Source organism: Arabidopsis thaliana, chromosome 5, assembly GCF_000001735.4.
Source record: "Arabidopsis thaliana chromosome 5, partial sequence".
Lineage (NCBI taxonomy): Eukaryota > Viridiplantae > Streptophyta > Magnoliopsida > Brassicales > Brassicaceae > Arabidopsis > Arabidopsis thaliana.
The window spans coordinates 25,666,814-25,694,155 of NC_003076.8; the positions used below are offsets into that span (position 1 = coordinate 25,666,814).

General features: G+C 38.9%; 10 protein-coding genes and 1 long non-coding RNA gene across 17 annotated transcripts; 6 read left to right on the forward strand and 5 right to left on the reverse strand.

Moving 5' to 3' along the window:
• Positions 1-510: 510 nt before the first annotated feature.
• RPS28 (ribosomal protein S28) lies at positions 511-1,964 on the reverse strand. Its single transcript, NM_125810.3, has 2 exons — positions 1,401-1,964; positions 511-911 (listed from the first exon to the last, which is right to left on the reverse strand). The coding sequence occupies exon 2, from the start codon at positions 908-910 to the stop codon at positions 716-718; it is 195 nt and encodes a 64-aa protein (NP_201219.1). The 5' UTR covers position 911; positions 1,401-1,964; the 3' UTR covers positions 511-715.
• On the reverse strand, positions 1,942-4,405 carry AT5G64150 (RNA methyltransferase family protein). Its single transcript, NM_125811.4, has 3 exons — positions 3,166-4,405; positions 2,677-2,922; positions 1,942-2,318 (listed from the first exon to the last, which is right to left on the reverse strand). The coding sequence occupies exons 1-3, from the start codon at positions 3,916-3,918 to the stop codon at positions 2,184-2,186; spliced, it is 1,134 nt and encodes a 377-aa protein (NP_201220.1). The 5' UTR covers positions 3,919-4,405; the 3' UTR covers positions 1,942-2,183.
• On the forward strand, positions 3,622-3,886 carry AT5G09185. Its single transcript, NR_143187.1, has one exon. It is a non-coding gene; the product is annotated as an other RNA (long non-coding RNA).
• AT5G64160 (plant/protein) lies at positions 4,117-5,897 on the forward strand. Its single transcript, NM_125812.3, has 4 exons — positions 4,117-4,331; positions 4,633-4,750; positions 5,058-5,205; positions 5,292-5,897. The coding sequence occupies exons 1-4, from the start codon at positions 4,128-4,130 to the stop codon at positions 5,503-5,505; spliced, it is 684 nt and encodes a 227-aa protein (NP_568986.1). The 5' UTR covers positions 4,117-4,127; the 3' UTR covers positions 5,506-5,897.
• On the reverse strand, positions 5,653-10,010 carry AT5G64170 (dentin sialophosphoprotein-like protein). 3 transcript variants are annotated; one of them, NM_001345619.1, is made up of 9 exons: positions 9,739-10,010; positions 9,098-9,227; positions 8,226-8,758; positions 7,802-8,111; positions 6,924-7,535; positions 6,630-6,763; positions 6,274-6,409; positions 5,998-6,192; positions 5,653-5,905 (listed from the first exon to the last, which is right to left on the reverse strand). In NM_001345619.1, exons 2-8 carry the CDS (start codon positions 9,119-9,121, stop codon positions 6,091-6,093), a joined length of 1,851 nt encoding a protein of 616 aa, NP_001330478.1. In that variant the 5' UTR covers positions 9,122-9,227; positions 9,739-10,010; the 3' UTR covers positions 5,653-5,905; positions 5,998-6,090. The 3 variants fall into 3 exon arrangements, with proteins under 3 accessions (NP_001330478.1, NP_001078793.1, NP_201222.1); NM_001085324.2 differs by having other exon boundaries at positions 5,653-6,192; NM_125813.5 differs by lacking the exon at positions 9,098-9,227 and having other exon boundaries at positions 5,653-6,192.
• A 248-nt stretch (positions 10,011-10,258) lies between these two features.
• Positions 10,259-11,889, forward strand: AT5G64180 (tropomyosin). Of its 2 annotated transcripts, NM_001345620.1 has the most exons (4): positions 10,267-10,526; positions 10,969-11,125; positions 11,249-11,418; positions 11,594-11,889. In NM_001345620.1, exons 1-3 carry the CDS (start codon positions 10,350-10,352, stop codon positions 11,389-11,391), a joined length of 477 nt encoding a protein of 158 aa, NP_001332145.1. In that variant the 5' UTR covers positions 10,267-10,349; the 3' UTR covers positions 11,392-11,418; positions 11,594-11,889. The 2 variants fall into 2 exon arrangements, with proteins under 2 accessions (NP_201223.1, NP_001332145.1); NM_125814.3 differs by having other exon boundaries at positions 10,259-10,526; positions 11,249-11,864.
• Positions 11,890-12,611: 722 nt separating this feature from the next.
• Positions 12,612-14,452, forward strand: AT5G64190 (neuronal PAS domain protein; the record flags this gene model as incomplete). Of its 2 annotated transcripts, none has more annotated exons than NM_001345621.1 (2): positions 12,612-13,487; positions 13,701-14,340. In NM_001345621.1, the coding sequence occupies 2 exons, from the start codon at positions 12,616-12,618 to the stop codon at positions 14,338-14,340; spliced, it is 1,512 nt and encodes a 503-aa protein (NP_001330817.1). The 2 variants fall into 2 exon arrangements, with proteins under 2 accessions (NP_001330817.1, NP_201224.1); NM_125815.2 differs by having other exon boundaries at positions 12,619-13,487; positions 13,701-14,452.
• Positions 14,389-16,828, reverse strand: SC35 (serine/arginine-rich splicing factor-like protein, putative). Of its 2 annotated transcripts, NM_180930.3 has the most exons (9): positions 16,665-16,828; positions 16,491-16,569; positions 16,333-16,412; positions 16,168-16,234; positions 15,849-15,989; positions 15,478-15,672; positions 15,128-15,395; positions 14,920-15,041; positions 14,389-14,729 (listed from the first exon to the last, which is right to left on the reverse strand). In NM_180930.3, the coding sequence occupies exons 1-8, from the start codon at positions 16,738-16,740 to the stop codon at positions 15,036-15,038; spliced, it is 912 nt and encodes a 303-aa protein (NP_851261.1). In that variant the 5' UTR covers positions 16,741-16,828; the 3' UTR covers positions 14,389-14,729; positions 14,920-15,035. The 2 variants fall into 2 exon arrangements, with proteins under 2 accessions (NP_851261.1, NP_201225.1); NM_125816.4 differs by having other exon boundaries at positions 14,427-15,041.
• Positions 16,829-16,956: 128 nt separating this feature from the next.
• Positions 16,957-18,918, reverse strand: AOX2 (alternative oxidase 2). The gene is made up of 5 exons (NM_125817.3): positions 18,659-18,918; positions 18,381-18,571; positions 18,164-18,292; positions 17,454-17,942; positions 16,957-17,211 (listed from the first exon to the last, which is right to left on the reverse strand). Exons 1-5 carry the CDS (start codon positions 18,849-18,851, stop codon positions 17,152-17,154), a joined length of 1,062 nt encoding a protein of 353 aa, NP_201226.2. The 5' UTR covers positions 18,852-18,918; the 3' UTR covers positions 16,957-17,151.
• Positions 18,919-19,379: 461 nt separating this feature from the next.
• Positions 19,380-25,526, forward strand: AT5G64220 (Calmodulin-binding transcription activator protein with CG-1 and Ankyrin domain). Of its 2 annotated transcripts, NM_125818.3 has the most exons (14): positions 19,433-19,445; positions 19,582-19,660; positions 19,969-20,088; positions 20,351-20,466; positions 20,620-20,708; positions 21,114-21,156; positions 21,308-21,440; positions 21,582-21,704; positions 21,788-22,047; positions 22,226-22,732; positions 23,013-23,701; positions 23,879-24,461; positions 24,545-24,868; positions 24,965-25,402. In NM_125818.3, exons 2-14 carry the CDS (start codon positions 19,621-19,623, stop codon positions 25,088-25,090), a joined length of 3,153 nt encoding a protein of 1,050 aa, NP_201227.3. In that variant the 5' UTR covers positions 19,433-19,445; positions 19,582-19,620; the 3' UTR covers positions 25,091-25,402. The 2 variants fall into 2 exon arrangements, with proteins under 2 accessions (NP_001032135.1, NP_201227.3); NM_001037058.2 differs by having other exon boundaries at positions 19,380-19,660; positions 24,965-25,526.
• Positions 25,527-25,611: 85 nt separating this feature from the next.
• Positions 25,612-27,324, forward strand: AT5G64230 (1,8-cineole synthase). Its single transcript, NM_125819.4, has 2 exons — positions 25,612-26,551; positions 26,750-27,324. The coding sequence occupies exons 1-2, from the start codon at positions 25,759-25,761 to the stop codon at positions 27,094-27,096; spliced, it is 1,140 nt and encodes a 379-aa protein (NP_568987.2). The 5' UTR covers positions 25,612-25,758; the 3' UTR covers positions 27,097-27,324.
• Positions 27,325-27,342: the final 18 nt, after the last annotated feature.

Genomic DNA, 27,342 nt, shown 5'->3' on the forward strand with positions numbered 1-27,342 from the left:
TTGTAGATGCTTCAATAACTTCAAATTTGAAATTGTTGTGTGTGTGTTTTAGAACTTAGAAAAATGATGATAATTGAAAAATTAGACATTTAAGACATAAATGGTAAAAGAACATAAGTCAAACACATAAATGGTATAAAAATTGGTAATGAATAATGACAAACAAAAGTAAGGAGTAAATTACAAACAAACACAATTACTTGTGAAAGGATAAGAAAGAGCAATGAAGTTTGTAATCGTTTTGTAACCAATCGTTTTTACGTTTTTCTTTGTAGAAAGATGAGCACTCGTCCAACGGTACAAAATTGTCCAGCAAAAAAAATCAAATCCGAAACGGGTTAAGCTAAAAAAACAAAAATTTAACTATAACGATCTTATCTCGAAAAGCTTGATTTATTCGAGGTCATATAGCTAAACCTGACTTCTCCTTGGGCAAAATTGTTCAACAGGTTATACACGTCACAAATGATGAATAATATATACCTACTCCTAATTACAACCCTATTTAAGTGATTGAAATTACTGATGGCACATTTTCATTGCGTCATAAAAGATTCATTCCTAGATTTCAACCATTGTCTTAACAAAACCTCAAGTAATTAAAACAAAGCAGTAGAAAAAGAAAAGAGAACTTGACTACAATGCCAAGAAACAAGAGACCATCAAAATGTAAATCTTGGTAAGACTTTTGAAAGAGAATTGGGATATGGTGGAATCAACGGAGTCTTCTAGCTTCTCTCTCGGACTCGAGGAGAGTGAGGACATCTCCTTCTCTGACGGGTCCTTTCACGTTCCTCATGATGAAACGGTCTGAATCAGTGAATTTGACTCTAACCTGAGTGACCTGACCACGAGAACCAGTCCTACCCATGACCTTCACGACCACGGCGTGTTTGATTTGAGAATCCATTCTGCATTTTCACAAATGTAGAATGTCAAGATCTTCATACCAACCAGAGCTCAAATTGAAATATGTGATTGTATTAAGAAGGCTAAATCTTTTATCTAAGAAAAAAGTTGTAGAATACATGATTGTTACTGTTCCACAGATCAAATCACTAAAACCAATGCTTATGTTCAACACAAAACAATCTGAAATTACACAAAAAAGGCTCTATAACTCACAACACAGAGTAGTTCGACAGATCTTTCTCGATTTGTGGATTCTCTAACTCAACCTAATCTTATGCTAGTACGATCGATAATCGAGCAACGTGTTAATTAAAAAATGTAGAACGGACAACTATATACAAAACCACAAGGAGAGATCTAAGAAATTCAAACTCCAGAAACACCACGCAATGATTCTACGAACATGTTTAGGATGAGAATCCTAAAAGAGAAGAAGAAGCGGCTGAAGCACGACGATATTAACAGAGCGACGGAACAATGGAACGAACCTGTAGACGGAAGCGGCGGATGCTCAGAAGAAGCTAGGCGAAATCGAGTTTGCCAAAGAAAAACCCTAGAATCGGAAAACTGAGCGATGGATTTATTGGTGTTTATATACTCTAAATGGGCCACACTTAAGAAGCTAACGTCAATTTTTAAGCCCATATTTATATTTTATACTTTTGAGAGTTAGTATGAAATACAAATATGGGCTTTTGAGTATGGTCCTTTTAAGAGAAAAAGCCCATACTTTAGATAACATATGGGCTTTTTAAGTCCATTGAAATTCACATTAGCTTCTACCTTTTTGTCGGCTAGCTTCTACCTATTTCACAGGTATAAAGACTGGTTCGAAAGGCGCGTCTAGCCCTCTTGATGAATGAAAGAAAGGGTTTCTGAGCCCTAGCCCTGTAAGCCCACACCTGTGTAGAGTAGATCGTTCAACACCTGCGGCACAAACCAATTTTTGACACATCACAACTCACAAGTCCTTCATTACCCGTTCTTAATCAAAATCTCTAATGTATCGTTTCAAAATGTGTATTTTCTTTCACAATTGACTAGTTTCTAACTAACTACTTCCAAATTCTTCCATGACGATTCCGTTATCATAAGGTCATGATTTTGAGAATAATAACTTCACAAAAGGCATACAGTATTTAGTTCAATTAGAAGTTAGAACACATATAGTTCAATTAAATTATTAGTACTGCAAGTATAGGGAGCAAGGAAAGGAACAAAAAAAAGAAAAAGTATTGGGAAGTACACTACAGCGAGTTGTGTAAAAAAGCTCAGAGACGAAAGCCAGTCACGAACCGATTGATTCCAGCAAAATCAGAAACTATCTTCAAATCAGAGAAACAGTCTTTGAGATCACTGGTCATCATGTAATCTACGATCATCTTGCTTTGCTTCTCTCCATTAGTCTGCATCATCATAAACAAATAGGATTAATCTTTCATGGTTGATGTGATTATTAGTATATACGCAAACATCTTCCAACCAAATAAACATATAATGAAAATTGACCAATCAAGACTTTGATCTTTGAGTGGCAATCATAATCTTCTTAGAACGCCAAATTCTTACTGATAAAGTGAAAGCAACAATAAGCAACAATTGTTTCTTCGGACTCATACACAAGAACGATTATCTTAAATCTCTTTTCAATACTAACATTTCCGGTTTTAGTATCAGAGACAAAGAGAAAAACATAGTAAACCCAAACGATTGTATCTTTCTACTAAATATTTTGGAGAAACAGAGTGAAAATAAGGTAGGTACCTCGAAAACGAAAAAGCCACCAGGTTGAAGCATCCGAGAAGCCCCATGACAGAGATGAAAAAGACTATCAGTTCCATCAATACCACCATCCAATGCAAGTTTCGGTTCGTGTCTACCAACTTCAGCTTGTAGGCCTGGAATGTCATCACTTGGTATGTATGGTGGATTACTCACAAGCCCCACAAGTTTTCCTTCAAGATCTTTCAAAGGCTCAAACCAAGATCCTTCTCTCACTTCAATCATCCCCTGGATAAGTCCAATTTCATCACAATGGCAAGAAGTAACCAAAGCTGAAGAATCTCATACATATATCAAAATTCACAACCACCATGAGAAGAAATCAAACTGAAAATTCTTCAATCCACAATATACTGCTTTTATCTACCAAATCCTCTAATCCATTACAACTTTGATGTTGAAAATTCCCAATTCCATGAATACAATTGGTATAATTTGTCATGATTAGCTTTAGCAAAAAAATCAACTAACCTCAAGGCTGTATCTCTGCACATTGTGGCCGGCGACGGCGATCGCCACCGGACTGAGATCTGTAGCTATAACTCTCCCACGGCTTCCCAAGACTTTAGCAATGCCGATCGCAATAGCACCACTTCCTGTCCCAAGATCAGCCCAAATATCTTTCTTAAACCATTCATCTCTCGTTACAAGCTCCTCCACCATATCGACGATCAGTTCCGTCTCCGGTCTCGGAATTAGAACCCCTTCCTCAACGCACAACACTAGATCTCTCCAATGCTCGCATCCGACGACGTACTGAAACGGCCGACGCTTCTCGATCCTCTGCCTCCATAAATCGTAAAGCTCCTCCAACGACGCTCTCAATTTCACATTCTTCTCGCCGTTGTCCGCGATTTCGCTTCTATGAAGAATCACTAAAGGATCGTCTACGATTGAGTCTTCGATCAGCCATTTTAGCTCACGGTGGAGAATGACAGAGTCAAGAGTATCTTCGGAATTCTTCGAAGATTCCTCTACGGAGGACGCCAGATCTTTCGCCCAGTCGTGCCATTTCCAAACCTCCGATAGAGAAGTTGCGTGCGACGGCGTCCTAAGGTATAGCGGTGTCTTGGGAGTTATGCTGAGAGACTTAGTCGGCCGAGAGGATTTTGACTCTGTAAGCGACGTGTATTGCGGTGGTTTTTTCGCCGGAGAAGATGAGCAAAGAGGTTTAGCGGCAGAGAGCAAAGAGGTTAACCGTAGACTTGGGAAGATTCTTATCATTTCAAGGTTTTTGCCGCACAAACAGACCAAATCGGTTTATAAATATATTACCAACTAAACCGGATAATCCGGTTCTGTTTTTAGCCGGGTTTTGAACCGAGGATTGAAATAAGATTAACAAGGAATATAAGGGGCTAAAGCATAAATAAAGAAAAGTTCTTCTTATTTTTGTTTGCGGCTCCGATAGATCTTTGGAGCAACGAACAAACATGAGCTTGACGCTGCTTCAAGGCTATTCTTCTGCTGAAGAAGAAGAAGCAGAGGAGAGAGCTTTTGGGGATTACGACAACTCCGACGAAGATGGGGATAATGATGTTCGGAGATATGAATCGTCTTCTGTGTTTGATTTCTCTGCATCTGCCTCCTCCGCTAAAAACGCCGGCCTTCCTTCAGCTGACGACGTTTTCTCTCAGGTCTTCCTTCTCTTTGATTTTGATTTTATACACCTCAATTCATCGAATTGTCGTTTTCCTTGAGGAGATTCGCTGTGAGATTGAATGGTTTCTTTATTATAGATGAAAATAAGTTACTTGGATCTGTAGATTTGATGTGATCGGAATTTAGGGTTAGGAATCCTGAGACTAGGTTAGGTTTGGGGTTTGAATAATAAAGAGATCTTCTGATAGTGAAAACTTTTCAGTGTTCGTTGGCTTGGTTACTTCTTACTCGAAAAGCTTATAGTGAATGATTCTTTGCTTCTATTGAATTTTGCAGATTTCAGGGCCACCGGAGTTTCTAAACAACCGCACAGAAGCAGATAATGAAGCTTCAGCTAGAGATGCAGAACATGCAAATCGTATTAGTCGCAAAAAGAAGAAAGTTAAACCAAAAGGTAGCCACAACTCTTTTGCATCGTCTTAGCATTTTGGTTATAGGGAATGGTACATCTTTAGATGATGTTGAAGAATTTACATCAGTAGGTTTAAAGTTCACAAGATTACGGATTTGTATCTCGAAAATATATGTGAATGTGGATTTAGCTTTAGAAGCTTGTTTTGATACTTAAAGCATAAACATTGTGAAATATGAAACCAGGCACTTTGTGTTGTAATCTCTATCTATCCAGTTTCACAGTTCTGTTTATGGAACTGTTGTTATCTCTCGATCCAGCCTGATGGTTTCCGTTTATTGGCTTGTAGGTGTTGTCATGGAAGCAAAACCTCAACTAGTAGGAATCCATGAGAGAGTAAGAAACGATATTGATGCACCCCCATCTTCAGAGAGTGGTGAAAAGCGGATATCTACTGCAACCAATCCTAATGCAGAAGAATCTGCAGATCTCTTGAGGTATGAATAACCCTTGCCCTCTTCTTCATTCTTTAGTATAAATTTGCACAATGTGAGCTTGATTAGGATTTCTATGATGAGTTTAGGATGTGTGTGCAATGCGGTGTACCGAAAACATATACAAGCGCAAGAGGAATGGTATGCCCGATTTGTGGTGACCGGCCATTACCGGACGTAGACGCGAAGAAGAAAGGCTCTACGATCAAAGATAAAGAGAAGAGCAAAAGAATGAGAGGACAATCTTCTCACGCTTCTTGGAAAAGTGAAACCGAGATGCAGCTTAGGCAAACTTTCGATTAGTGTTTCTTTTACCTTTTACTACATTTGTACCATCCAAATCCAATTTCTGTAACGTAGCTTGTGACACAAAGGTTAATCTTATAATTTGCTTCGGAATGTCTAATTTCATCATTATTGAAATATATATATTTATGAGATCATCAAATATTTATTGGAAAATAAAACCCTAAAATTCGCTATTTTGAAAAAAAGAGAGTAAATACACAGCAGAATATTTTATCGCATTACAAAACGAACTAACATCTTTATCTACAGAATTGCTATGTCTCTACTTCTTCCTCTACTTAACAACTTGAACAGATTACAAAGGTAAAGAACATATCTTAAAGACCTGGTTCGAGCAACCAGGTGTACAATCAGGTTCGAGCAACCAGGTGTACAATCAGGTTCGAACCGAAATCTAGACCAGAAAGTTATCTCAACACATAAATACAACTGTGTTACAAAATCCATGATTCTAATGAAGAAGCAGTCAGGATTTTAGTAACTAACCTGAGCAATTTCGCTTAGCCAAAATCGAGATTAGTGTTAACAACAATATCTCGAATGCTTCAGCAATGAAAGAGCCAGTTTTATTTGACATCATTAATTGTTGTCACTTGTTACAACTTCTGCTTCGGGTCTAAGTTCTGTAGTTTCCTCTTGTTTCTCTATCCTCAGGCTCGGACTACTATTGGGCTGAGGAATCTGTGTAGATAGTGATGGGTAAAATGAGGCACTGTGTTTTGCACATTAAATGGCGGTGTAAGAATCGAAGGTTTAACTTACCATTGGATGAGATTTATAAGACAGAACATTGTTATCGGATGAAAGAGATGAGTCTGAGGGCCTGTGAAACAGCAAATGAGCTATCGATCGATCTATCGGGTTTGTATCAGTTTCGATATCCATGAATCCAGCATACCTGGATGAGACCACATACAGATATCAAAGATTAGAATCTAAGAGAAATGAAGGACGAGTACAAGAGCCCAAGTGGAAGTTTCTAAAGAAGAGAGTTACTAAATCTGTCAAGACTCGAGTCTAATCCTATATAAAGTTATAAGTTGGCATCAAGAACTTTACTTAGCAACAGGTGATAAAGGGTGAACATATTGAATAATTATGTAGGATGTGGTGCTTACTTGTCTGCTTCACCAGTCACGAGATGCGAGCCTGCGCCTTTCTCCGGTCTGTTTCCACCATGATGTCTCTGTTCCGCACTTTTTGCTAATCGGTATAAGCTGTCTCTTATGCAAAGCTTTGTCCTAACATCCAACTGGAGCAAGCAAGTGTATTATCAACCAAGTAAGCAAATGTATATGTAAATTTATTAACATATATACACTTTGATATCAATCACAAAGGAACAGCAAACTTTTACCGATTCCCAGGAAGCCTTTTCCTTATATCAACAATTATCTATTGACAAGTTGTACCTGTTCTATAACTTGTTGAAGCTGGCGAAAACTTGTTGCTTCCAGTGAAATGTCATCCACAACAGAGCTAACACAAGAACTTCCCTGCATATTTGATGTTTCCAATTCAGTTGCAGCTTTTCTGTGGTCATTCTCAAGCCCAATCTTCTGGATAGGAGCAGCATCAGGAAACACCATGGAGTCTGTCTTACTACTCTTCTTGGTATTTGCAGCAAAAGAAGGAGGCATATCTTGCCCAGGCAGCAAGTTGGCTCTCGTTTCAAAGACCTTCCTAAACCGATCATCAACAGTTGGACCTTGTAAGCTCTCGATTGATTGTGCATGATTTGATGTGTATGACTCATTTGAAGCAGAGGAAGGACTGGGTTTGTTCTCAGATTTAATACCAGATTTACTTTCACATGCTGATACTTGAACGGAAGGCTGCTCACAATTGAAATGCGAGTATGGCACATCTCGCTGTTGGAATGCGGAGGGAGGGTAATACTGGTTGGTATCCATTATTTCCCTTGAAATACCACTGTGCTGTAAAGTAAAACTGTTCTCCGAGAACCCATCACTTTTCCCATCCAGATGATGAAGATGATCAGTCTGCTTCTTCTCAAGATTTGCCTGTATAACAAAAATTTGTACTGATATGAAATTGCTGGAATAGTGTCAAGATTTCAACAGTACAAATACTTATCTAATAGAATATCCACTTGCCCTTAACGAAACCATAAACCACCATTGTAAAAAGCGTCATATCATAGTTAGAGGATTTAACTGAGGAAAACGTGCAACTAAATAAGTCATCATAGAAGGTAACATCCCATGTAGTTAATGGTTGCATGTGCCTTGGAAGGCGCAAACAATTCTGAAATAAGAAATTGACTAACCTCTACATCCAGCATCAATATATCCTTCTTTTGCAAACTTGTATCGAATACATTTTGTGATGATTTTCCTTGAGCTGAATCGTCCTCAATAGTATATCCATACTCATCTTCAACAGCATGGTTGGGCTCACTGTTGTTCAAAAAGTCTTCAACCTGCAACATAGCGGTTCTTTGATTTTCCAACATTTTGTCTGGTTTGAGATCATCTGTCATCGCGCCTGCTGTCTCCTCATTTGGCTGGGCAGAAGAGAACCACCCTAAGTCACCTTCATTATTAAGACTATCCAAGCCGAATGTTGAATCACAACTCCTGTGCGTCCAATAAACGAGTGTAGGCTCAGACAAATGTTACCATGTTTCTCCCATAAGCAATGATCCCCAATGTGATAAGAATATATAGAAAAGAGAATATCTAAAATGTTACCTAAGCATGTTGTCCACATCCTCAAAATTTCCTATGTCACCCCAGCCATAGAAGAGATCATTTTTTTCTTTATCTCCATTGTCGAAAAAGCTAAGATCATTTTCAGCATCCGGAATGCTGTTGAGGGAATAATTATATACGCCATCATTCGTTGCAGCGGAAGTGTCACACAACATGGGATCCCCAGTGGAGAAATTTTCAACCACATCTACGTGGCCACCATTGAAACCATGATCTGAAGTATTTGTATCCTCCAATGTCATATCCTGAACATCTTTTCCTGTTCCCGTATCACGAGAAACCGAAGAGCCACCACTATCTTTCTCAGGCCATGGATTTTTTCCTAACATGTTTGCCTCTCTCTTGATAAAAGTATTACTCTTTAGATGGTTTGTTCCACTACCCATATCATCATTTCTTCGTTTCTTCCTGTTACTAACTAGAATTGGAAACTGACCTCCATCCTCATACGCTGAGTCTGGCACTATACCATCATCGTTCCCATGAAATTCATCCGAAAGATAATCGCCTAGCTGAAAGGAAAAGAAAGGAAAGAAAACTTCAGCCACCAATTAGAAATCCACATTACCAAGTCAAAGAAAAAAATGACTAGGGAAACATCAAACCGAGTAGACTAACAAAGTATCCCCAATCCTGCACAGAACACATCCAAGTGGTAGCGATAACAAGAAGTAAAATATGAGATGCAAGAACTGTCCTATATTTTAAACGATTTTGAACCCAATAAAAAAAGGAAATTTCACAACAGTTCATTTTCCGGGAACATACGACAAGAGCAACAACGAAAGATCTAAATCCATAGTCTCATAGAAAAAAGATACACACACATATATGATTGTGACTCCACTCACCTCATGAATGTACAAGTCCGACATTCCTCCCAACTTCAGACTCTTTAATCACCACTAAAATCATGCACATTACCCCGATATGTCATCTCTATTGCAAAACATGTAACTCCCACAAACACTATTTCTGGTTCTGGATAGGAAATATAAATATATTAAACAGCTTCCAATAATAGAGAAATCGAACCCAGCATATAAGAAAACTTGACTTTTCTTATCCAGAATCAAATCCCATGAAACCCGAAATACATGTAATCCAAACCCTAAGAGTTAACCCATTCTTTCAACTATTCATGAATTCCAGAAATTAGACTCAAATTCTACAGCCAAAAAGTCAAATCTCATAGCAAGTAGCACAAAAACAAAGTAGGAGAAAAATCAGATAGTAGGATTCAACCATTTTATGCTCGTAATTTCTAGCAAAATCGAGTTAAACTATCATTATTAAACCGAGAGTTTACAAAAACAACTAAAATCCAGTGAAATGAGGCATTCAATGAAACTAACTGCAACAAAAAAAAAAACAATCAAATCTGAGAAATCCTCAGCTACCGCTGCTATGGAAACACTGAGGATAAGAACCAAATTTTCTAATTAAATTCAATCGAAATAGATTCCATCAAAGCCGAACGAAATAAGCTCACCTGTGAGACAGATTCTTCCACTAGCAACTCCAGAAAACTCCACAGATAAAATTGTTTACCAGAAAACAAAAAACTCAGCAGATAGAAGAGATTGTATCAATTCATCGAAGCTAGATCGAAAAAAAAAACTGTGTAGGACTTTCTAGAGATGTTCGGCAGAAGACGATGAAGGCTTCCTATTTTTTTTTTTTTGACAAACATTTTAAATTTTAATTAAACTATTGTTTTTGTTTCGGGAGAATCAAAAGACAAGTGACCATGATATCAACACGTGGCAACTAAATCAAAAGGTTTAACAGGCTTGGGTTTTTAATATCAGAATTCGTGGACGAGAGAGCAGTGTGAGATCCTATCAGTTCCAGTTTTATTATTGGTACACGTCATTAGTACCTTCTCGAAACTGGGCACGCCTCATCTTCTTATTGGCTTACATCGTAATGATGACATCAGCCTTTATTTACGTATAACAAATTACCATGCGGTTAAAAAAAACAATAGTTATATGGGCCGAAGAAAGCCCAAAGAATCTTTAGTTGTTTTTCCGATCGATCTGCGAGTCGAGTAGTTTTTTTATTTGCCGGCGCCGGGAGAGATCCTTTGATCTTTTTCCGATGGAGGAGCAATTCGGCGGGAGCGATGAGAGATGGAAAGGATCATTGGAGAATATAACGGAGATGGCATCGAATCTCGATTCGCTTCAGAAACTTCTCCTCAAGAAAGCAGTCTTCGTTGAAGAAGACACTTTCTCTAGAGCTTCTCTCGTCTCCGAGCAAGCCCGAACAATCAAGGTTAATCCTTTTTCCTGTGATAAAATTTGAAATTATAGAGCTTAATTGTCTGAATTTTGAGCTTCTTTTCTTTGACTTTGATGATTGCTTCTGTGATTTGTGGATTCGATCTAGTTGATCACGATCGCACTTTTTAGTTTGCTTTAGTACTACTATAGCTCAGTGTAATAGTGTGATTCTGGAATTGCATTTGACGGTGAATTTGGGAACTTGTAGTTGATCATAAATTTTGAATCTTCGATTTTGTGATCTGTTAATGGTACAAATGATCACCAAATCCTTGAAGACTGGACTTGAGGTTTCACTATGAAAACTCCCAAGTGCAATTATGTGTATTAAGTAGAAATTCTTCATGTTGTAAGTAAAAAAGGACTGTGTTACATGTTTGAGATAAGGGATAGTTTCAGATTGTCTCTTAACTCTGTTCAATGGTTTGTTTTAGGTTCTTGAGCAAAGAGTACAAACACTAGAAAGAGAACTAGATGCTGCCATTACAGCTGCTGCTCATGCTCGGTCTGAGAAACGCCAAGCTGAGTCCTCTCAAAAGGCTGCTGAATCACGTGCCCAAGATGTCACAAAAGAGCTTGAAAACACCACAAGTATGCACTTGATAATCACTTCTTGAGTTGATGCCTGGTGGCACCATTCTCTCCCGCACGTTTATCTGCGTTCCAGTTTCATATTCACTCTCACTCACTGACTTATACAACTCTTGGTTTCAGAGGTTTTCAAGCTGCATATGGAAGAGCTTCGAGGAATGCAAGAACAGATATCCAAACGCGATAACGAGATCAAACTCTTAGAAGCTATAATCCAAACGCTCGGCGGCAAAGAGCGGTTGGGAAAAAGCGACGTGAATGGATGATGATGATGCGTTTTTTCACTTGTAAAGGTTTGTACTCCTGAGTTTGTGGAGATGTATCACTTCGAAGATAAATGTATTTTTGTCTGTCTATTTGGTACGTTTTAGAATCTTGCCTGTTCTTTCAAGAAATGAATGTTACATGGGCCTGACCCTATAAATGGGCCTAATGTGAATCGATCGATACTAAAAATGGGTTTTATAGGTGTGTGTGTGTGGTTTTCACACGTTTGCCGCCGATAGTGCTGCGATGCCATCCAGATTCAGTAACGCGGCATCTCCAGGACTCCAGCCGTGTGGAGCAAGAAACTACGTAAATTTGACAGCTGAAGATGCAATTTCACAAAAAGAGAATAAAAGAAACAAAAGAGGATTATGACCAATTTAGAAAAAACTTTTTTCAAAAAAGTGATGCTTCATGGTTTTTAGCGTGTGGGGTGTCTCTCTATATTATCTAATTTTTTGGTAGAAACTAGTGTACAATATCTAATTTTGATAAAATACCAATGAAGGAAGTTTTGACTATTTCTGATTGCTTTATTTTTGTTTGCTTTGTTATAGTATATACAAGCATATAATTTTTATTTTTAAGGCTCGATTAAGTAAGGTAAGAAAAATGAGGATTGTGTCTAAAACTAGGTGGGGGTGAACCAAAGAAATACGTAAAGTAATAAATTAATGCAAAGGCCATTGTTGTTTACTTCACGCTGCGAAAGTGGTTAAAAAGAATCTATGGCTACTAATTATTCTCTTACAAATTTTCTTTATACATTTGGATAAAAGCAAGAACATAAACACTTTCTGATTATGACAAAGAATCTGAATTTCATTTTGCTGTTACTAGTCAACTCTAGTCAATTGTCATGCATATCATAGCACAGTAAACCATCTCTATCGACTATCATATTAATAAAGAGTCACTAATCAAATTTCCAATATTCAAAAAAATATATCGTAATCATGCAACATTTAAGTTTCGATAATCATTCAATACGAGTATATCCAAACCCTTGATATATGAAATATGTATTCCTACGAAATGGCCAAGTTTATTATTCCACTTTTAACTAATTTCAAGCTTATCACTTCATTTTTCTTTTTGCTAAATCCTGCACATGATTCAATGTTCTTGACCCCATTTGACGTACAAATACAATATAACGTGCATCTATTTATACGTGTATATATATGCAATCAAACCTCAAACACAACCACATAACAAAAAAAATGATGTCCGAGAAGTTCCCTGATGTATTCACTTGGATACAAAACATCCCACAGATCACCAAATGGCGCACAACTTCTCTTCCCTTTTGCATTTGCCCTTCAACTTCTGATTTTCCAAATTCAACCCTAAATCTCACAGCACAAAAGAGCCCTAGCCCTAAAGTTGTCACTTTCTCCATCATCGTCCAATCCAATAATCATTCTCCTTTGTATCTTTGGACCACTAAACAAGAGCTCAGCATCAACCCAAACTCACCAAACCCTTTCGATGAACTAACAATCATCTCTCTCCTCTTCAATTTCGTCGAAACTATCTTAACCTATACCTCTAATAGTTCCAACTATTCAACGATCAAAATCCCTAACTCCGATTCATCCAAGATCGGCGGTCTTAAAGACATAGTCAACACCGTGATTCTCACTCTCTCGTTCGTTGTTTGCGTCTACGAAGCTCCTCTGTATCTCCGTGAAAACTGCCTCAATACCCTCAAGAACCATTTGATTACTTGTCATACACGGCGAGCTACTATATCTCTGATGAAGCTTCTAGGGTCTAATTTGGAAGAGCAGTGGATGAGAACAGTGAATCTAGCGTTTACAAATTGGATCATCGAGCAGCGTCGTAGTCAGTCAACCAAGATCACAACAACTCCTTTGTTCTCTTACGCTGTTTCGGCTTATGGATTGTGGAAAGTGCAATTGTATTGTCCCGTTGAAGCCATGGAAGTAGAGAGATCGAGCAACCCAACGGCTGATTCGAGATTGTTGTTCTCTCTCAAGTTTAATCAGCTTGAAGGTGTGATGCAGTTCAATCACAAAGTTGTAGTTAGAGACAATTGGATCGATGTGATCGTGAAGATAGACAACATCAGGTACACATATGTTACTAAGACACTCTTGTTTTGTTAAAATGGCCTAAACAGTAAAAGCTTCTATTTTCTTATAAACTCTTCAAACCCATTTGTGTTGCAAGATTGTAGATAACGAGATGATTCTTTCTTTTATGCCAAGTTTCTAATTGAACCAAGGTTTTAGACATTTTGTAATAAAACGATCAACAATCATGTGATAACTAATGGATGCAGATACGATGTAATAAAGCTTGTAAACGAGAAACTGATGTCGAGAAGAGGAGCAGGGGAGCACGAAAAGCATTTCCCATCAAGGATCTCTCTGCAACTAACTCCTACTCTCCAAACCGATTTCATTAGCGTTTCGGTTAGCAAATCATCAAACAATCCGGGAAGAGAGTTTGAAGTCGAGAGATCTATTGAAGGCTCGTTCGATCCACCAAACTCACTAGGCTTAAGAGTTGCTGGACGAGAAGCCTCAACCATGACAATGACCCCGTGGAAATTAGAGCAATCTGTGCTCGGCTACACAGCTAATCTAAACTGGATCTTGTATGATAGCAGCGTTGGAGGAAGAGAGGTTTTTTCGACAAAGCCGTCACGGTTTTCAATAATGAGCCCAAGGTCTTGGTTTAAGGATAGGTATGCAAGAGCGTATCGGTCATTTACGAGGAGAGGAGGTGTGATATTTGCAGGGGACGAGTATGGAGAGAGTGTGGTGTGGAAGATTGGAAAAGGAGCATTGGGGGGAACAATGGAGTGGGAGATTAAAGGGTTTATTTGGTTGACTTACTGGCCAAATAAGTACAAGACTTTTTACCATGAGACTCGTAGATTGGAGTTTACACAGCTTCTTAATCTCACCATTGCTTAACTTTAAACAAAAACATGTTATTACTTCTTTGTGATCTCAACTTTACATTGGTAAAGGAAGAGACTTCAATTGTCAGTTAGTTATTTGGTAATTTATCTTTGCATTAGGTACTTTTGATAAGAATCTTAAACAGAAGATAGACAAGAGATAAGTGAAACTCAACTGAACTTTGATTTCTCAACTTAAGATTGAAAACTCAACGAACCAGCCCTTCTAAGCATTAGCGACACAAGGATGATACTAGTTAAAGCAGATAGCTGTGACCAGCATCGATCATCTACGGTTTCATAAACAGCATCGATCATCTACAGTTTCATAAACAGCCATCAACAGCTACAATCTCAACATGGTTGTGCCATCTTCCCAGTCAATTCTTTTCTCGAACCAGACTAGAAAAATCCAAGACAAGCCAGGGGAATGGAGTTAGAATGCTATGAATTCCAAACCAGAGAAGATTCAAATAAAACAGAGACTAAAAAGGCTGTTCAAACAGTAATAATTCTTGCACATGAACACTAAACCAGAACGATAACAGGAAACAAAGATACAGTCAGTACTCAGTAGTTTGAGGGCACCTACGGAAAGCAAGTAATACTACAGAGGGTAGACGTTCCAGTGCTTAATGATGAAACATCATCAGTACAAGCAAACGTGTTTTTCATCATACACCGTATCACTTTCACAAGTGGCTGCAGTCATTCCTGCAAACAAAATGTAAACAAGGACAATTCAGACATCAAGTTTCATTAGTGATACACATCTGAAACACAGTGTTTTTGTAACCCACCGCAGCATAAGGAGATTGACTTCGAGAAGCAGCATCAACTTTGCGCAGAGGAGCAGGGCTACCAGGAGATGGGGACCTCTCATTGCTACGCCTTTCAGGAGACATCTCCTTAGAAGGAGAGGCCTTTTGCAAAGCAGGGCTTCTTGGGCTGAGGCTGCGACGAGGAGATGGAGACCTCTCATTGCTACGCTTATCAGGAGAAACTTCTCTAGCAGGAGAGGTTTTCTGTGGGGAGGAACTTCTAGGGCTGCGGCGAGCAGGAGATGCACTGCATGTCAAAAAGTTGAAATCAGGATACACAGTATTGTGGAGCAACAACATGAAAAAAAGAGGTTCACAACGGAAGAAACCTCAAGGAACGACTGTGACTGCGGCTCTCATTATCATAACGGCCTCTGACTCTGCGTTTTTCATCTGGGCTGGCACTACGAGACCTAGTGCGACGACGATGATCTCTATCCTTCTCCTCATGCCTTTCACGCCTGTCATAGCTTCTGCTCCTGCTCCGCTTCCGGTAGTCTTTTTCCCTATAGTCATCTCGGGACCTACAAGTTATGTAACTCGGATGAGAGAATTATTCAGACAAATACTGTTCTTAGGCAGAGATGGAGTTCTTTCATAAATCAAGTAACAAAAGCTAGTTGACTAATAACATAACCATTATTAACTCCCACTAGTTCACCTAATCATCATAAGAATGCAGATTAAAGAAGAAACTCACCTCCTACGAGGACTGCGGCTTCTTCTGGGACTACGACGTCTAGGCGGGCTACGGCTCCTCCTAGGACTACGACTCCGCCTAGGACTACGGCTTCTAGATCTTCGTGACTTCGGCGGTGGTTCCACAACTCTTCCTTTGGAACTGTCATGAATCATGATAATAACAAACGAATCAAAATACAATTACAGATGCAGCTTTTTACGTGATAGAAGTTCCAATTGCACAAATAACGGAAACGGTCTAAAGAGGAAACATTCATAGTGAGCTCCCGAATATCAAGAGTAAACTTGAACAATCATTGGCAAAGAAAGAAGCTTACATTTTTTCAGCATTTGGCCCATATTTCGCAAACTGAACAGTTATTTCTCTGCCATCAACAACTCTTCCTGAAACAGAGAAAGAAGCTTCATGTTGAATCCAGGCACCAAAAGCACACAACAAAACCAAGAACACAAGAGAGATAAGAAGATCTGGATAATTATACCATCAAGCCTTTCCACTGCTTTGTGAGCTTCGTCTTTATACTTATACCGAACAAACGCAAAACCACGCGAATCACCAGTCCTATAAATTGACACAAGACTCAATGACAGAAATCAAGAAACCCTAATTCCTCAGTCGGAGAAGAAGAAGAAATTGGACCTTCGATCTCTGGGAATAAACACATCAACGACCTTTCCATACTTTGCGAATAGAGGATAGAGATCATCAGCAGTCGTACCTACACATAACAACAAAACCTAATCTCTTAGAAACCCCCAGTTCACGAAAATTGATTAGAGGTTGAGAAACAGAAATAGGGACTTGAGAGATTACGGAAGGTGATGTTAAGGACGAGAAGTGAGTAGGTGTCGCTGATATCCGGTGGACCTGACCTTCCGAAGTGCGACATGGTTTTCCCGCCGGCGGAGAAATTGGGAGCGCGAGAGAGAGACGAAGTGAAATTAGGTTAAAGCTTTTCTGAAACAATGGAATCTACTAGATACGGGGACATTTTTTTTAAAGCTTGACGTTGTTGTTAATTACATTTGTACCCCTTGACGAAGACACAAAAAAAAGAAGATAATCGAACCGGATGATACCGAGTTTGGTTCGTATCGGTTCAGCAGCGATTGGGACGGTTGAGACGCAATTTTATTATAGTCTGAAACATTTTTACCAAAACAATTCTGCAATTTACAAACACCGGTACATCTCTAACACCTTTAAAACATATTTTAGCACATTCAAACAAATTCATATCCAAAATCATTAAAAAAAACAAACAGAAAAACTCCAAGTAGGATACTCTTTTGAAATTGGTTTAGTGATAACCAATCGGAGCTGCTGCTTCTCGCAACTCTTTTCCTTGATTGCGAATGTCCTGCAAATAACTCACAATATTAACAATTCAAAAACACCACACAACATAACAAATCCACAGATTTTTAAAATTCATTGATTTATATTAAAAACTATGAACTTGTATGTATCCACACACCAAATGTCGTTGATTCTACTACTTATATCATTTGTTATTTTAATATCACCGAAATGGACCCGAAGAAATGTATGAAACTCGGGAGTTTTGGAAAAAAAATAAAAGGGTTGTTGTTTTAGACTCACAGAAGCAAAATGGTTGACATCTCGATGATGAGCTTCATCAGCACGAATCACCGTTACAACATCTTTCAACGTAGCATCTTTAGGCAATCTCCAATAATCAATAGCAATCGCGGGCGCGGCAACATTCTCGATCTTCCCATTGTCGATATCTTTAAGAAACTCGGTGTAAGAATGTATAGCTTCTTCCTCTAAATATCCAACGACCCTATGAGCTAACCGCGGGGAAATCACGTAACAAACGAAAAAAGAGTTGAAGAATATTCCTTGAACAAGCATCACTAGAAGACGCTCGTACCATTTGGGTTTGACTAACTCCATCATCGTCATTAGATGCATCCTCTCGTTCTCTGCTTCTTCGAGTAATGCTTTGATCCAACCGCCGCTATGTTCGAATTTTCGGATTGATTTTAGGTGAAGAAGCATTCCTCCAACCATTCCTGGTACTGCAGCTACTGTCTCTAGCATCATCGCTCTGCATCCATATCGTCTCTGCTGACCAAACATATATTTAACATTAAGGAACAAAAAATGTAAAACATTAGCATGTGAAGTGAAACAGTGAATCCATACGTATGTATATATGTGAATCATGGTAGGATAATATGTGCATACAAAATTACAAACCAAACCAAACCGAATCAGCTAAATAAACCAATGAACATATTAAACGAATCAACGTTTCATTTTAAAATTTGAAATTACAGTCATGCCTGAAAAAATATATCGGTGGGAATACGGAGGAGCTTGACAATCCGGTAAGCGACTTTGTCGGCGATATTCTTCGGAACGTGGTGCTTCTTCAAATCTATCGACAGATTTGCTTGATAAGTCTCCCATGGCTGTTCAAAATATACTTAAGTCATATATCTACTACATATAAAAGAGTGCTTAATTTGTCTACGAACTTTGGGATGTGTATAAGTTTACCATAAAACAGTTCCAAGGCCAATCCGATCCATCTTTCCGAGTAATTTTCATCTTTGCTGTCTCTATTCCCCAATAACTTGGAACCGCTACTGACCCCCCGCCGTTTTGACCCTTCTTTACCGTCAAATTTTCATCTTTCTTCTCCATCGCCGATGCAGAACTCATACCCATCCACCTCAAGTTAAAATTTCCTATTCAAATTTTAGAAATATACAAATCCTAATTATCATGTACAATTGTTATAAGGTTGTATGAGGATCATCTACAGATATGCACACCTTGCACATGCTTAGAGCCGATCTTGAAATCGCCAAAACCGCCGCACCAGTCATGAATTCGCATCGGTGCCGTTATCTCATACGGACTTTTCATAACAGAGGTGGAGGAAACAGAACTCACGAACATGTTACAGTTTCCTCTGCCGCAGACAAGCAGAACTCGTAAAGCTGCTTTCGTAATGAGTTGACTCATCTTACGACACTCTCTCGTATACTTATAGATTCACTTCTCAGATAAGAGGCTTGTTCTCTGACTGAAAGAAAATGATTCAACTCTGTTTTTTCTCGAAAGAAAGTGTAAGTAGGGGAAACAAGAAGGAAATAAAAAATGACGTTATCAGCTGATACGCGGCGAATACTGCTGAATACACGTGGCTCATATCCAACTGTTGCTTTACTTTTAAGATAACTATTTTTAAAAAAACGAATGCACATTTTTTAAGTTTGTCCGAATCTTGAAGTGGCGTTCAGCAGACAGAGCGCACGTGAATCTGGTCTTGACTGAACTGTCCGGTCCAATATCTTTTGGTTTGGTTTAATTCGGATTAATAGATTGTCTCCTTAAGAAAAGTTCCTAAAAGGAACATTAATTATAATTACATTCATGAATCAATTTAGCAAAAGTACACACATTGAATAAAAATTTCATCCACGTGTCCACGTGTAAGGTTTGTATTGGATAAAAATGTTTTGGTTCACTAAATTTATAAAACAACCTCCACCATATCGGCGCTTTCCTTCCGATTTCGTCCTCCCCCAGAAAATAGAGAGGAAAAAAGGAAAAAAAGTAATCATCGATTCGCTTTCACAACCTGGAAAGCTCGAAAAGAGGAAAAAAATTCTAAAGAGCTTATCAAGCTCACTTCATACACCTAGATCGATTTAGGGTTCGTTTGATTTTTTTTTTTCTGTGATTGCGACAGCTAGAGATCTATCTCTGGTGGATTTTGGGTTTATGTTCCATGGCGGATCGCGGATCTTTCGGATTTGCTCCTCGATTAGGTCTCTCTACCATTTCGCCATATCTAGGGTTTTTGCTATCTTCCTTTTCGTGTTTTGTACTCCTTTTTAGTTGTTTTGGATCTGATCATTACTAGTTTTTCGTTTTGTTGCATTTTAGTGAAGGGAAGGATTTCTAGCTTGTTGAATTACGATTTATATTTTGCTTCTTAGTTGTTCCCGCTTAAGTTGTATTGCTCTGTTACATTTGATATTTTGATTGATGTTGGTTAGTGCAAGAGAGTGTTAGTGGATGTTTAGCTACAGAGTTGTAGTATCAATGTGTTTCTTACCCTTTTATGAACTTGTAGATATCAAGCAATTGCTGTCAGAAGCACAACACAGGTGGCTGAGACCTGCTGAGATTTGTGAAATTCTTCGGAATCATCAGAAGTTTCATATTGCGTCAGAGCCTCCCAACCGACCACCCAGTATGTTTCTTGCTGATTTTCTTCATTTTTGTTTGCAATATATTCTTATTTTTTGAGCTGTACAATCAATAGATGCTGAATAAGTTACATTAGCTTGGGTTTTATTTCTGTCTTGCTTTAACGAACTTTATGCTTGACGTGTTCACTCCCCCGTTTATCCTGTTAGTCCTGAATAGTTCAGAAGTTTTGCGTGTTGTGTGCCTTGACAATAATTTATTGCGGTTTGTCTTCTCTAATTAACAGAAATTCCCTGCTCTTCTAGGTGGTTCACTCTTTCTCTTCGATAGGAAGGTGCTCAGATATTTCCGAAAAGACGGGCACAATTGGAGGAAGAAGAAAGATGGGAAAACAGTGAAAGAGGCTCACGAAAAGCTGAAGGTTAATATTTCTATTTATGTGTCCTCGTTAAATATTAGTGCAGATTAATGCAATGACCTTGAAACCAATTCCTTGGTTTTACTACTGATTTTTCTAGCTGATAATGCAACATCTCAATGTTAGAGAGTAATAAGATTGTGTAAGTATACACAGGTAGGAAGCATTGATGTGTTACATTGTTACTATGCACATGGAGAAGATAATGAGAACTTCCAGAGGCGGTGCTACTGGATGCTTGAACAGTGAGTCTATCTATGTTTGTCCACATTTCATATGTTTTGCTCTGTTTAGTATCATAAGCGTTAGTTTTTCAGCATTTATGTGCTTTGTATAAAGTGTGCATGGTAGTCTGCTAGTGTCCTGGGAATGGCCTTTTTATTGTATTAGCAGAAAATGAGCTAGAAGGGCTATAGAAAGGAATATTATTATAATTTCCGAGATTCTGCTATAAAACATCAATTTCTAAGTTGTGAGATGAAATCGAGGATAATGTTTATACAAGACAAGACTGAACCAAAGGCATTTCACGTGATCTCTAAAATCCCTATCTTCTGGAATGAAATGTGCTTGTTGGTACTTTTCTTCATTTATTGTCACTTTTCAGTGTTAGTGCTCATGTCCACTGTTTGTGTGTTACATGGATACAGGGATCTGATGCACATTGTTTTCGTTCACTACTTGGAGGTTAAGGTATAGCTTTTGTTTTGTACTGTACTAATATATTCTTAAAATATGAACTTCCATCGCTCAACACTATATCTTCCTTTTTAAGTGGATGCTGTCTTTCCTATGTGTGGTTTTGTTATAGTCATCTTATATTGTACGTCATGCTATTATACAGGGTAACCGAATGAGTACCAGTGGAACTAAAGAAAACCATTCAAATTCTCTGAGTGGCACGGGTTCTGTAAATGTTGATTCCACAGCAACCCGATCCAGCATATTGTCACCATTATGTGAAGATGCTGATTCTGGTATATAATTTCTCTCTTATATAATCTGCTTTAGTATCTTTTTGTTTAAGAGTGTAGATCTTTCAGTGATGAGACTTTGTGGTTGATTGTATTGCTGCTCGTGGTTCTGCTTCAACACAAACTAATATCATTTTGACGCAGGGGATAGTCGTCAAGCAAGTTCCAGTTTGCAACAAAATCCTGAACCTCAAACTGTTGTTCCTCAGATTATGCATCATCAGAATGCTAGCACAATCAATTCTTACAATACAACCTCTGTTTTGGGTACTTCATTTGCTTTCTGTTTTACAAGCTTCCTTGCCTTACCAAATTCCTGCATGTTTGCTGAGATTGTCTTCTCTTCCTAGGAAATCGAGATGGTTGGACGTCAGCTCATGGGAACAGGGTCAAAGGAAGTAACTCCCAAAGATCAGGTGATGTCCCAGCATGGGATGCTTCCTTTGAGAATTCATTGGCAAGATACCAGAATCTACCTTATAATGCTCCGTTGACTCAGACACAGCCTTCTACTTTTGGTTTGATCCCCATGGAAGGGAAAACAGAGAAAGGTTCCCTGTTAACGTCAGAGCATCTTAGAAATCCTCTTCAAAGTCAAGTAAATTGGCAGGTGATATATGCTTGCTTATAGCTAAGCTATTCATTTTAAATCTAAGTAGGATTTGTGCCTATGTTTGTATTATGGTGCCACTGTTTAATTTGTTTACTTAATCATTCAAGCATGAATTTTCTCATCATGAATGTTGGTTCTTTGAAAATATCTGATTTTGAGTTTCTCTTCTCTATAGACTCCTGTTCAGGAAAGCGTGCCATTGCAAAAATGGCCCATGGATTCGCATTCTGGAATGACTGATGCTACTGATCTTGCCTTATTTGGGCAAGGAGCACATGAAAATTTTGGGACATTTTCCAGTCTTCTTGGTAGTCAAGATCAACAGTCTAGTAGTTTCCAAGCTCCTTTCACAAATAATGAAGCAGCATATATACCTAAATTAGGCCCCGAGGATCTTATATATGAAGCAAGTGCAAATCAAACACTACCTCTTAGAAAAGCATTGTTAAAAAAAGAGGATAGTTTGAAAAAGGTTGACAGTTTCTCTCGGTGGGTTAGTAAAGAACTTGGGGAGATGGAAGACTTGCAGATGCAATCTTCATCTGGAGGTATTGCATGGACTTCTGTTGAATGTGAAAACGCAGCAGCTGGGTCTTCCTTAAGTCCTTCTCTGTCCGAGGATCAGCGCTTCACTATGATCGACTTTTGGCCCAAATGGACTCAGACAGACTCAGAAGTTGAGGTAATTTTTAGTGTTATTTTTGAAAAAATGGTTTTGTGGTGTAGCATTCAGTTAAGATGGTCTTTGGCTAATCCAATTTGCCAAACTTAAATGAAGATTTTTTTTTCGTATAACACCTTTGATAATCAATCTTTCTGCAAGTAGTAAGCCTGTATACGTTTAGGAACAGTACTTTCTTTCTGCTGTTCTGCTCTGTTTCTTCCTATTTTTGAGCTCTTTGGCTTTGGAAGTTTGTTAGGAGATAACTCCTTTCTCATCTACCATTTTAATTTTCGAACAGGTAATGGTTATCGGGACATTTCTGTTGAGTCCTCAGGAAGTAACTAGCTATAGCTGGTCATGCATGTTTGGAGAAGTGGAGGTTCCGGCTGATATTTTAGTAGATGGTGTTCTTTGTTGTCATGCTCCGCCACATGAAGTCGGTCGAGTCCCGTTCTATATAACATGTTCTGACAGATTTTCTTGCAGTGAAGTACGAGAATTCGATTTCCTTCCTGGGTCTACCAGAAAGTTAAATGCTACTGACATTTATGGTGCCAATACAATTGAAACATCACTCCATTTGCGGTTTGAAAACTTGCTGGCTCTCAGATGTTCTGTTCAGGAACACCATATATTTGAAAATGTTGGGGAGAAACGAAGAAAAATCAGCAAAATCATGTTGCTAAAGGATGAAAAAGAGCCTCCTCTCCCCGGAACAATTGAGAAAGATCTAACAGAGCTGGAAGCAAAAGAGCGATTGATTAGGGAAGAGTTTGAAGATAAATTATATCTGTGGCTCATCCATAAGGTGACTGAAGAGGGCAAGGGTCCAAATATATTAGATGAAGATGGACAGGGTGTTCTACACCTAGCCGCAGCGCTGGGGTATGATTGGGCGATAAAGCCAATCTTAGCAGCAGGAGTTAGCATCAACTTCCGCGATGCAAATGGGTGGTCTGCTCTTCACTGGGCTGCATTCAGTGGCAGGCAAGGACCTCAGGGTTATCATTTCTTATTCATAAAAACTTCTAATGATATGAGTGACCTGTAGCTCTCTCTTATTCATTCCTCTTATATGTTCTTTTAACCGATTTGTTTTAAACTCTGACAGTTGGTTAGTATTTTCCATATATTACTAAATCTGTTTGTACTGCTGAACTTCAGGGAGGATACTGTCGCTGTACTTGTCTCACTGGGTGCTGATGCTGGAGCATTGGCGGACCCATCTCCAGAACATCCTTTGGGGAAAACAGCTGCTGACTTGGCTTATGGAAACGGACACAGGGGAATATCGGGTTTCCTTGCAGAGTCATCCCTCACTAGCTACCTTGAAAAACTAACAGTGGACGCTAAGGAAAACAGCTCCGCTGACTCCTCTGGAGCAAAAGCTGTTCTGACAGTAGCTGAGCGAACAGCTACTCCTATGAGTTATGGTGATGTACCAGAAACACTTTCGATGAAGGATTCACTTACTGCTGTCTTAAATGCTACACAAGCAGCTGATCGTCTTCATCAAGTGTTCAGAATGCAGTCGTTCCAGCGGAAACAGCTCTCTGAACTTGGTGGCGACAACAAATTCGATATATCCGATGAGTTAGCTGTGTCTTTTGCGGCTGCAAAGACTAAGAAGTCAGGACACAGTAGTGGTGCTGTTCATGCTGCTGCGGTTCAAATCCAGAAAAAATACCGTGGTTGGAAGAAGAGAAAGGAGTTCCTTCTGATCCGACAAAGAATCGTCAAGATTCAGGTTTTAATAACTTCCTTCTTTAATTCAAGTTGTGTTTTCTTTGCTTCTGTCTCATTGTTGGGTTTTTATTGATAACCTATTAGGCTCATGTGAGAGGACATCAAGTCCGAAAACAATACCGAGCCATTATTTGGTCCGTAGGATTGCTTGAGAAAATCATCTTGCGATGGAGGCGTAAAGGTAGTGGCTTACGCGGTTTCAAACGTGATACAATCAGCAAGCCAACAGAACCTGTATGTCCTGCCCCACAAGAAGATGATTATGATTTTCTCAAGGAAGGAAGGAAACAAACAGAGGAAAGGCTTCAAAAGGCTCTAACCCGAGTGAAGTCTATGGCTCAATATCCAGAGGCACGGGCTCAATACCGTAGACTATTGACTGTCGTTGAAGGCTTCCGTGAGAACGAGGTAACAATTGTTAGTGTATCTGAATCTCCAGAACAGACGTATATCCACCTCAATAGTTGAAACTTGAGACTCTTGTTTTTGTGAATTCTTGAGCAGGCTTCTTCTAGCTCGGCATTGAAAAACAACACAGAGGAAGCTGCAAATTACAACGAAGAAGACGATTTAATTGACATTGATTCTCTTTTGGATGACGACACTTTCATGTCTCTTGCATTTGAATGATGATCACTGCAGCTGAGAAAGAAAGAAAGAAAAACCGTACATAAACACCCATCTGGTATACCATCGTCATCAACAATGCTTTCTAACCTCTTTTTTTTTCATTTTAGGTTTCCATGTAAATACAGCTGGAATAGAAATTCTCTCTACATAGTTTTGAGTGACGAATTTGATTGATTTAGTTTGGGGATAGAGACTTTGGTTCTTTTTCAGTTGTAATGTACCCATAGATTTCTGTCGTCTAGGAAAAATGCCTTTGTACACAAACCAATTGGGTTATTGAACATTTACATGGTGATTGGTTTCTAGGGGTTTAATTTTTTTCTTCTTAAAGTGTTAACTAAATAACCATAAAACATTATTGCAATTTGAGTTAGTCTACTTCTTACAATAAGCAAATCATGTCTGAAGTATCTTTTGATTCGCTGACAGATATCAGCCACATATCTGATATCTGTTTCTTCCGGTTCACGGCAGTTGTAATTCAATTTTGATTTTTGAACTATAAACCAAAGTTATATAGCTTGTGATTCACAAAAACAAAAAACAAAACAGAAATCAATTAAAAAAATAAATAGAAAACCGCTGTCGATTATTATATAACCACCGACGAACGAAAGAGACGAGAGAGTTTCTTTTGTAACCGTAATTGTAATTAAAGAGAAGAAATAATGGAGAAGCTGTCATCAGCTGCTGTAGTTCCTCAGCTCCTCCGCAACATCATCGTCGCCGTCGTTGTTTTCGCTGATGAATCTCTCCTTCAAATCTCCGGGAATTCAAAGCTCCTCGAGAAACTCCGTGTATTTCTCGTCACGTGTTTCCTCTTCTTCTTACGCTCTCTTCCTTCAATCGTCTCTTTCGCAAACCCTAATTCGTCAGTCGTCTCTTTCGCCAACCCTTATTCATCGAAGACGAAGAAGAAGAATAAGATACTGGTGATCAACCATTGCGAAGAATCGGGAATCGGTCGAGCAATTTGGCAGTTATTGTCAGCGATGAATGAAATTCCGGTGAGTTCTAGAAAGTACCAAGTGGTTCGATCGTTGGCGGAGAGACTAATCAACGATAATCAAGGAGAAAACTCAGTCGCCTTGTTGGATTTGAACCGTAGGGTTTTAAACGCGTCGTTTCGTACAACTCTAAGCCGGTTAGAGACGGCGGTTGAGCGTAACCCTAACCGGAGAGATATAGATGAACCGGTTCGTCGTGGATTAAACCGGGTTGTCAGAGCTGTGGTTAGAGCCGTGGGAGATGGGTTTATCGGTTGGGGTGGAGAAGAGACGGCGGATCAGACGGCGGAAACGTCGGAGAAACTGGCGGCGGAATTGCTTTGGTTGGCGGAGAAGATGGCGGTTTATGGATTCGTGGATGAAGCCGTTGAGAAATGGGCTTCGGCTTCTAACTTAGCTTGGCTTGCTCTTTCGTGTGAGCCACGTCTTCAATGCTCTTTGATCCAAATCTCTGGTAAATATTTATTTTTACCGCATGATTTTTTAATTTTTCGTAAATATGGTAAATACTATATAGAATAATCTCTTTCCCAATCTGGAAAAAAGAAAGAAAATAGGATTATACTCTTTTTCTGTTCAGGATATTCTTTTTTTATTTTGTATGATAAAAATATTTTGACTTTCCAAAACAAATTTCATTTTTACTGTGAAGCCTTACTATTCAAAGAAGCCAAGGACATTAAAAAGGGAAGCGAAGAAGAAGAAGGAGAGGAAGCAAAATTGAGAGAGATAAAGAAGAAGATGCTTATTTCGTGGATTCCGTTGCTGTGCCGAGCCAGCAACGGAGCTGATAAACCGGTGTTAAGAAGTGCGGAACGAGCGTATCTAGAGAAAGTGTTGGAGAAGATGATATCTGAACTAAAAGAAGAGGAGCAAGAACGAGTTCTCTCACTCTGGCTTCACCATTACACACATTGCGCTTCCTCTGACTGGCCTGACCTCAACGGCTCTTATGTTCGTTGGTGCCATTCTTCTCGCCAGCTTTTGCTCTTAGGCTAGTCGTCTCATATATCTCCTTGATAAACACAAGTAGAAAGTTGCTACAATATTTGCAATAGCATTGATCTTTTGTATGTCTTAATCATATGTACTAAGTTTTGCCCTTTAGAAATCACTTTTATCAATAGGAAATTACTTTTGTCCACCCACTGATCTCATTTATGTTAATTTCCTCCAGAAATTTCTTGCATGTTTTGAAGGTGTTATTATACCTTAGGGATCAAGCACAAAAATGAGTTGTGGGTT

Bases quoted from the DNA above. Each gene is read 5' to 3' on its own strand.
- RPS28 (NM_125810.3), bottom strand. From the start codon at position 910: ATGGATTCTCAAATCAAACACGCCGTGGTCGTGAAGGTCATGGGTAGG.
- AT5G64150 (NM_125811.4), bottom strand. From the start codon at position 3,918: ATGATAAGAATCTTCCCAAGTCTACGGTTAACCTCTTTGCTCTCTGCC. The intron at 2,923-3,165 runs GTTAGTTGATTT...GGACTTATCCAG, and splicing joins TGCAGAGATACAGCCTTGAG to GGGATGATTGAAGTGAGAGA. The intron at 2,319-2,676 runs GTACCTACCTTA...ATGATGATGCAG, and splicing joins GTGGCTTTTTCGTTTTCGAG to ACTAATGGAGAGAAGCAAAG.
- AT5G64160 (NM_125812.3), top strand. From the start codon at position 4,128: ATGAGCTTGACGCTGCTTCAAGGCTATTCTTCTGCTGAAGAAGAAGAA. The intron at 4,332-4,632 runs GTCTTCCTTCTC...TGAATTTTGCAG, and splicing joins CTGACGACGTTTTCTCTCAG to ATTTCAGGGCCACCGGAGTT. The intron at 5,206-5,291 runs GTATGAATAACC...TGATGAGTTTAG, and splicing joins GAATCTGCAGATCTCTTGAG to GATGTGTGTGCAATGCGGTG.
- AT5G64170 (NM_001345619.1), bottom strand. From the start codon at position 9,121: ATGTCGGACTTGTACATTCATGAG. The intron at 6,764-6,923 runs GTACAACTTGTC...TGCTTGCTCCAG, and splicing joins TTCAACAAGTTATAGAACAG to TTGGATGTTAGGACAAAGCT. The intron at 6,410-6,629 runs GTAAGCACCACA...GGTCTCATCCAG, and splicing joins GTGACTGGTGAAGCAGACAA to GTATGCTGGATTCATGGATA.
- AT5G64180 (NM_125814.3), top strand. From the start codon at position 10,350: ATGGAGGAGCAATTCGGCGGGAGCGATGAGAGATGGAAAGGATCATTG. The intron at 10,527-10,968 runs GTTAATCCTTTT...GGTTTGTTTTAG, and splicing joins AGCAAGCCCGAACAATCAAG to GTTCTTGAGCAAAGAGTACA. The intron at 11,126-11,248 runs GTATGCACTTGA...TCTTGGTTTCAG, and splicing joins AGAGCTTGAAAACACCACAA to AGGTTTTCAAGCTGCATATG.
- SC35 (NM_180930.3), bottom strand. From the start codon at position 16,740: ATGTCGCACTTCGGAAGGTCAGGTCCACCGGATATCAGCGACACCTAC. The intron at 16,235-16,332 runs GTATAATTATCC...TCTCTGTTTCAG, and splicing joins AGCAGTGGAAAGGCTTGATG to GAAGAGTTGTTGATGGCAGA. The intron at 15,990-16,167 runs GTAAGCTTCTTT...GATTCATGACAG, and splicing joins GGGCCAAATGCTGAAAAAAT to TTCCAAAGGAAGAGTTGTGG.
- AOX2 (NM_125817.3), bottom strand. From the start codon at position 18,851: ATGAGTCAACTCATTACGAAAGCAGCTTTACGAGTTCTGCTTGTCTGC. The intron at 18,293-18,380 runs GTAAACTTATAC...TATTTTGAACAG, and splicing joins GGCCTTGGAACTGTTTTATG to CCATGGGAGACTTATCAAGC. The intron at 17,212-17,453 runs GTGAGTCTAAAA...AGTTATTTGCAG, and splicing joins ATGTCAACCATTTTGCTTCT to GACATTCGCAATCAAGGAAA.
- AT5G64220 (NM_001037058.2), top strand. From the start codon at position 19,621: ATGGCGGATCGCGGATCTTTCGGATTTGCTCCTCGATTAG. The intron at 22,048-22,225 runs GTGATATATGCT...TCTTCTCTATAG, and splicing joins AAAGTCAAGTAAATTGGCAG to ACTCCTGTTCAGGAAAGCGT. The intron at 24,462-24,544 runs GTTTTAATAACT...ATAACCTATTAG, and splicing joins AAAGAATCGTCAAGATTCAG to GCTCATGTGAGAGGACATCA.
- AT5G64230 (NM_125819.4), top strand. From the start codon at position 25,759: ATGGAGAAGCTGTCATCAGCTGCTGTAGTTCCTCAGCTCCTCCGCAAC. The intron at 26,552-26,749 runs GTAAATATTTAT...TTTACTGTGAAG, and splicing joins CTCTTTGATCCAAATCTCTG to CCTTACTATTCAAAGAAGCC.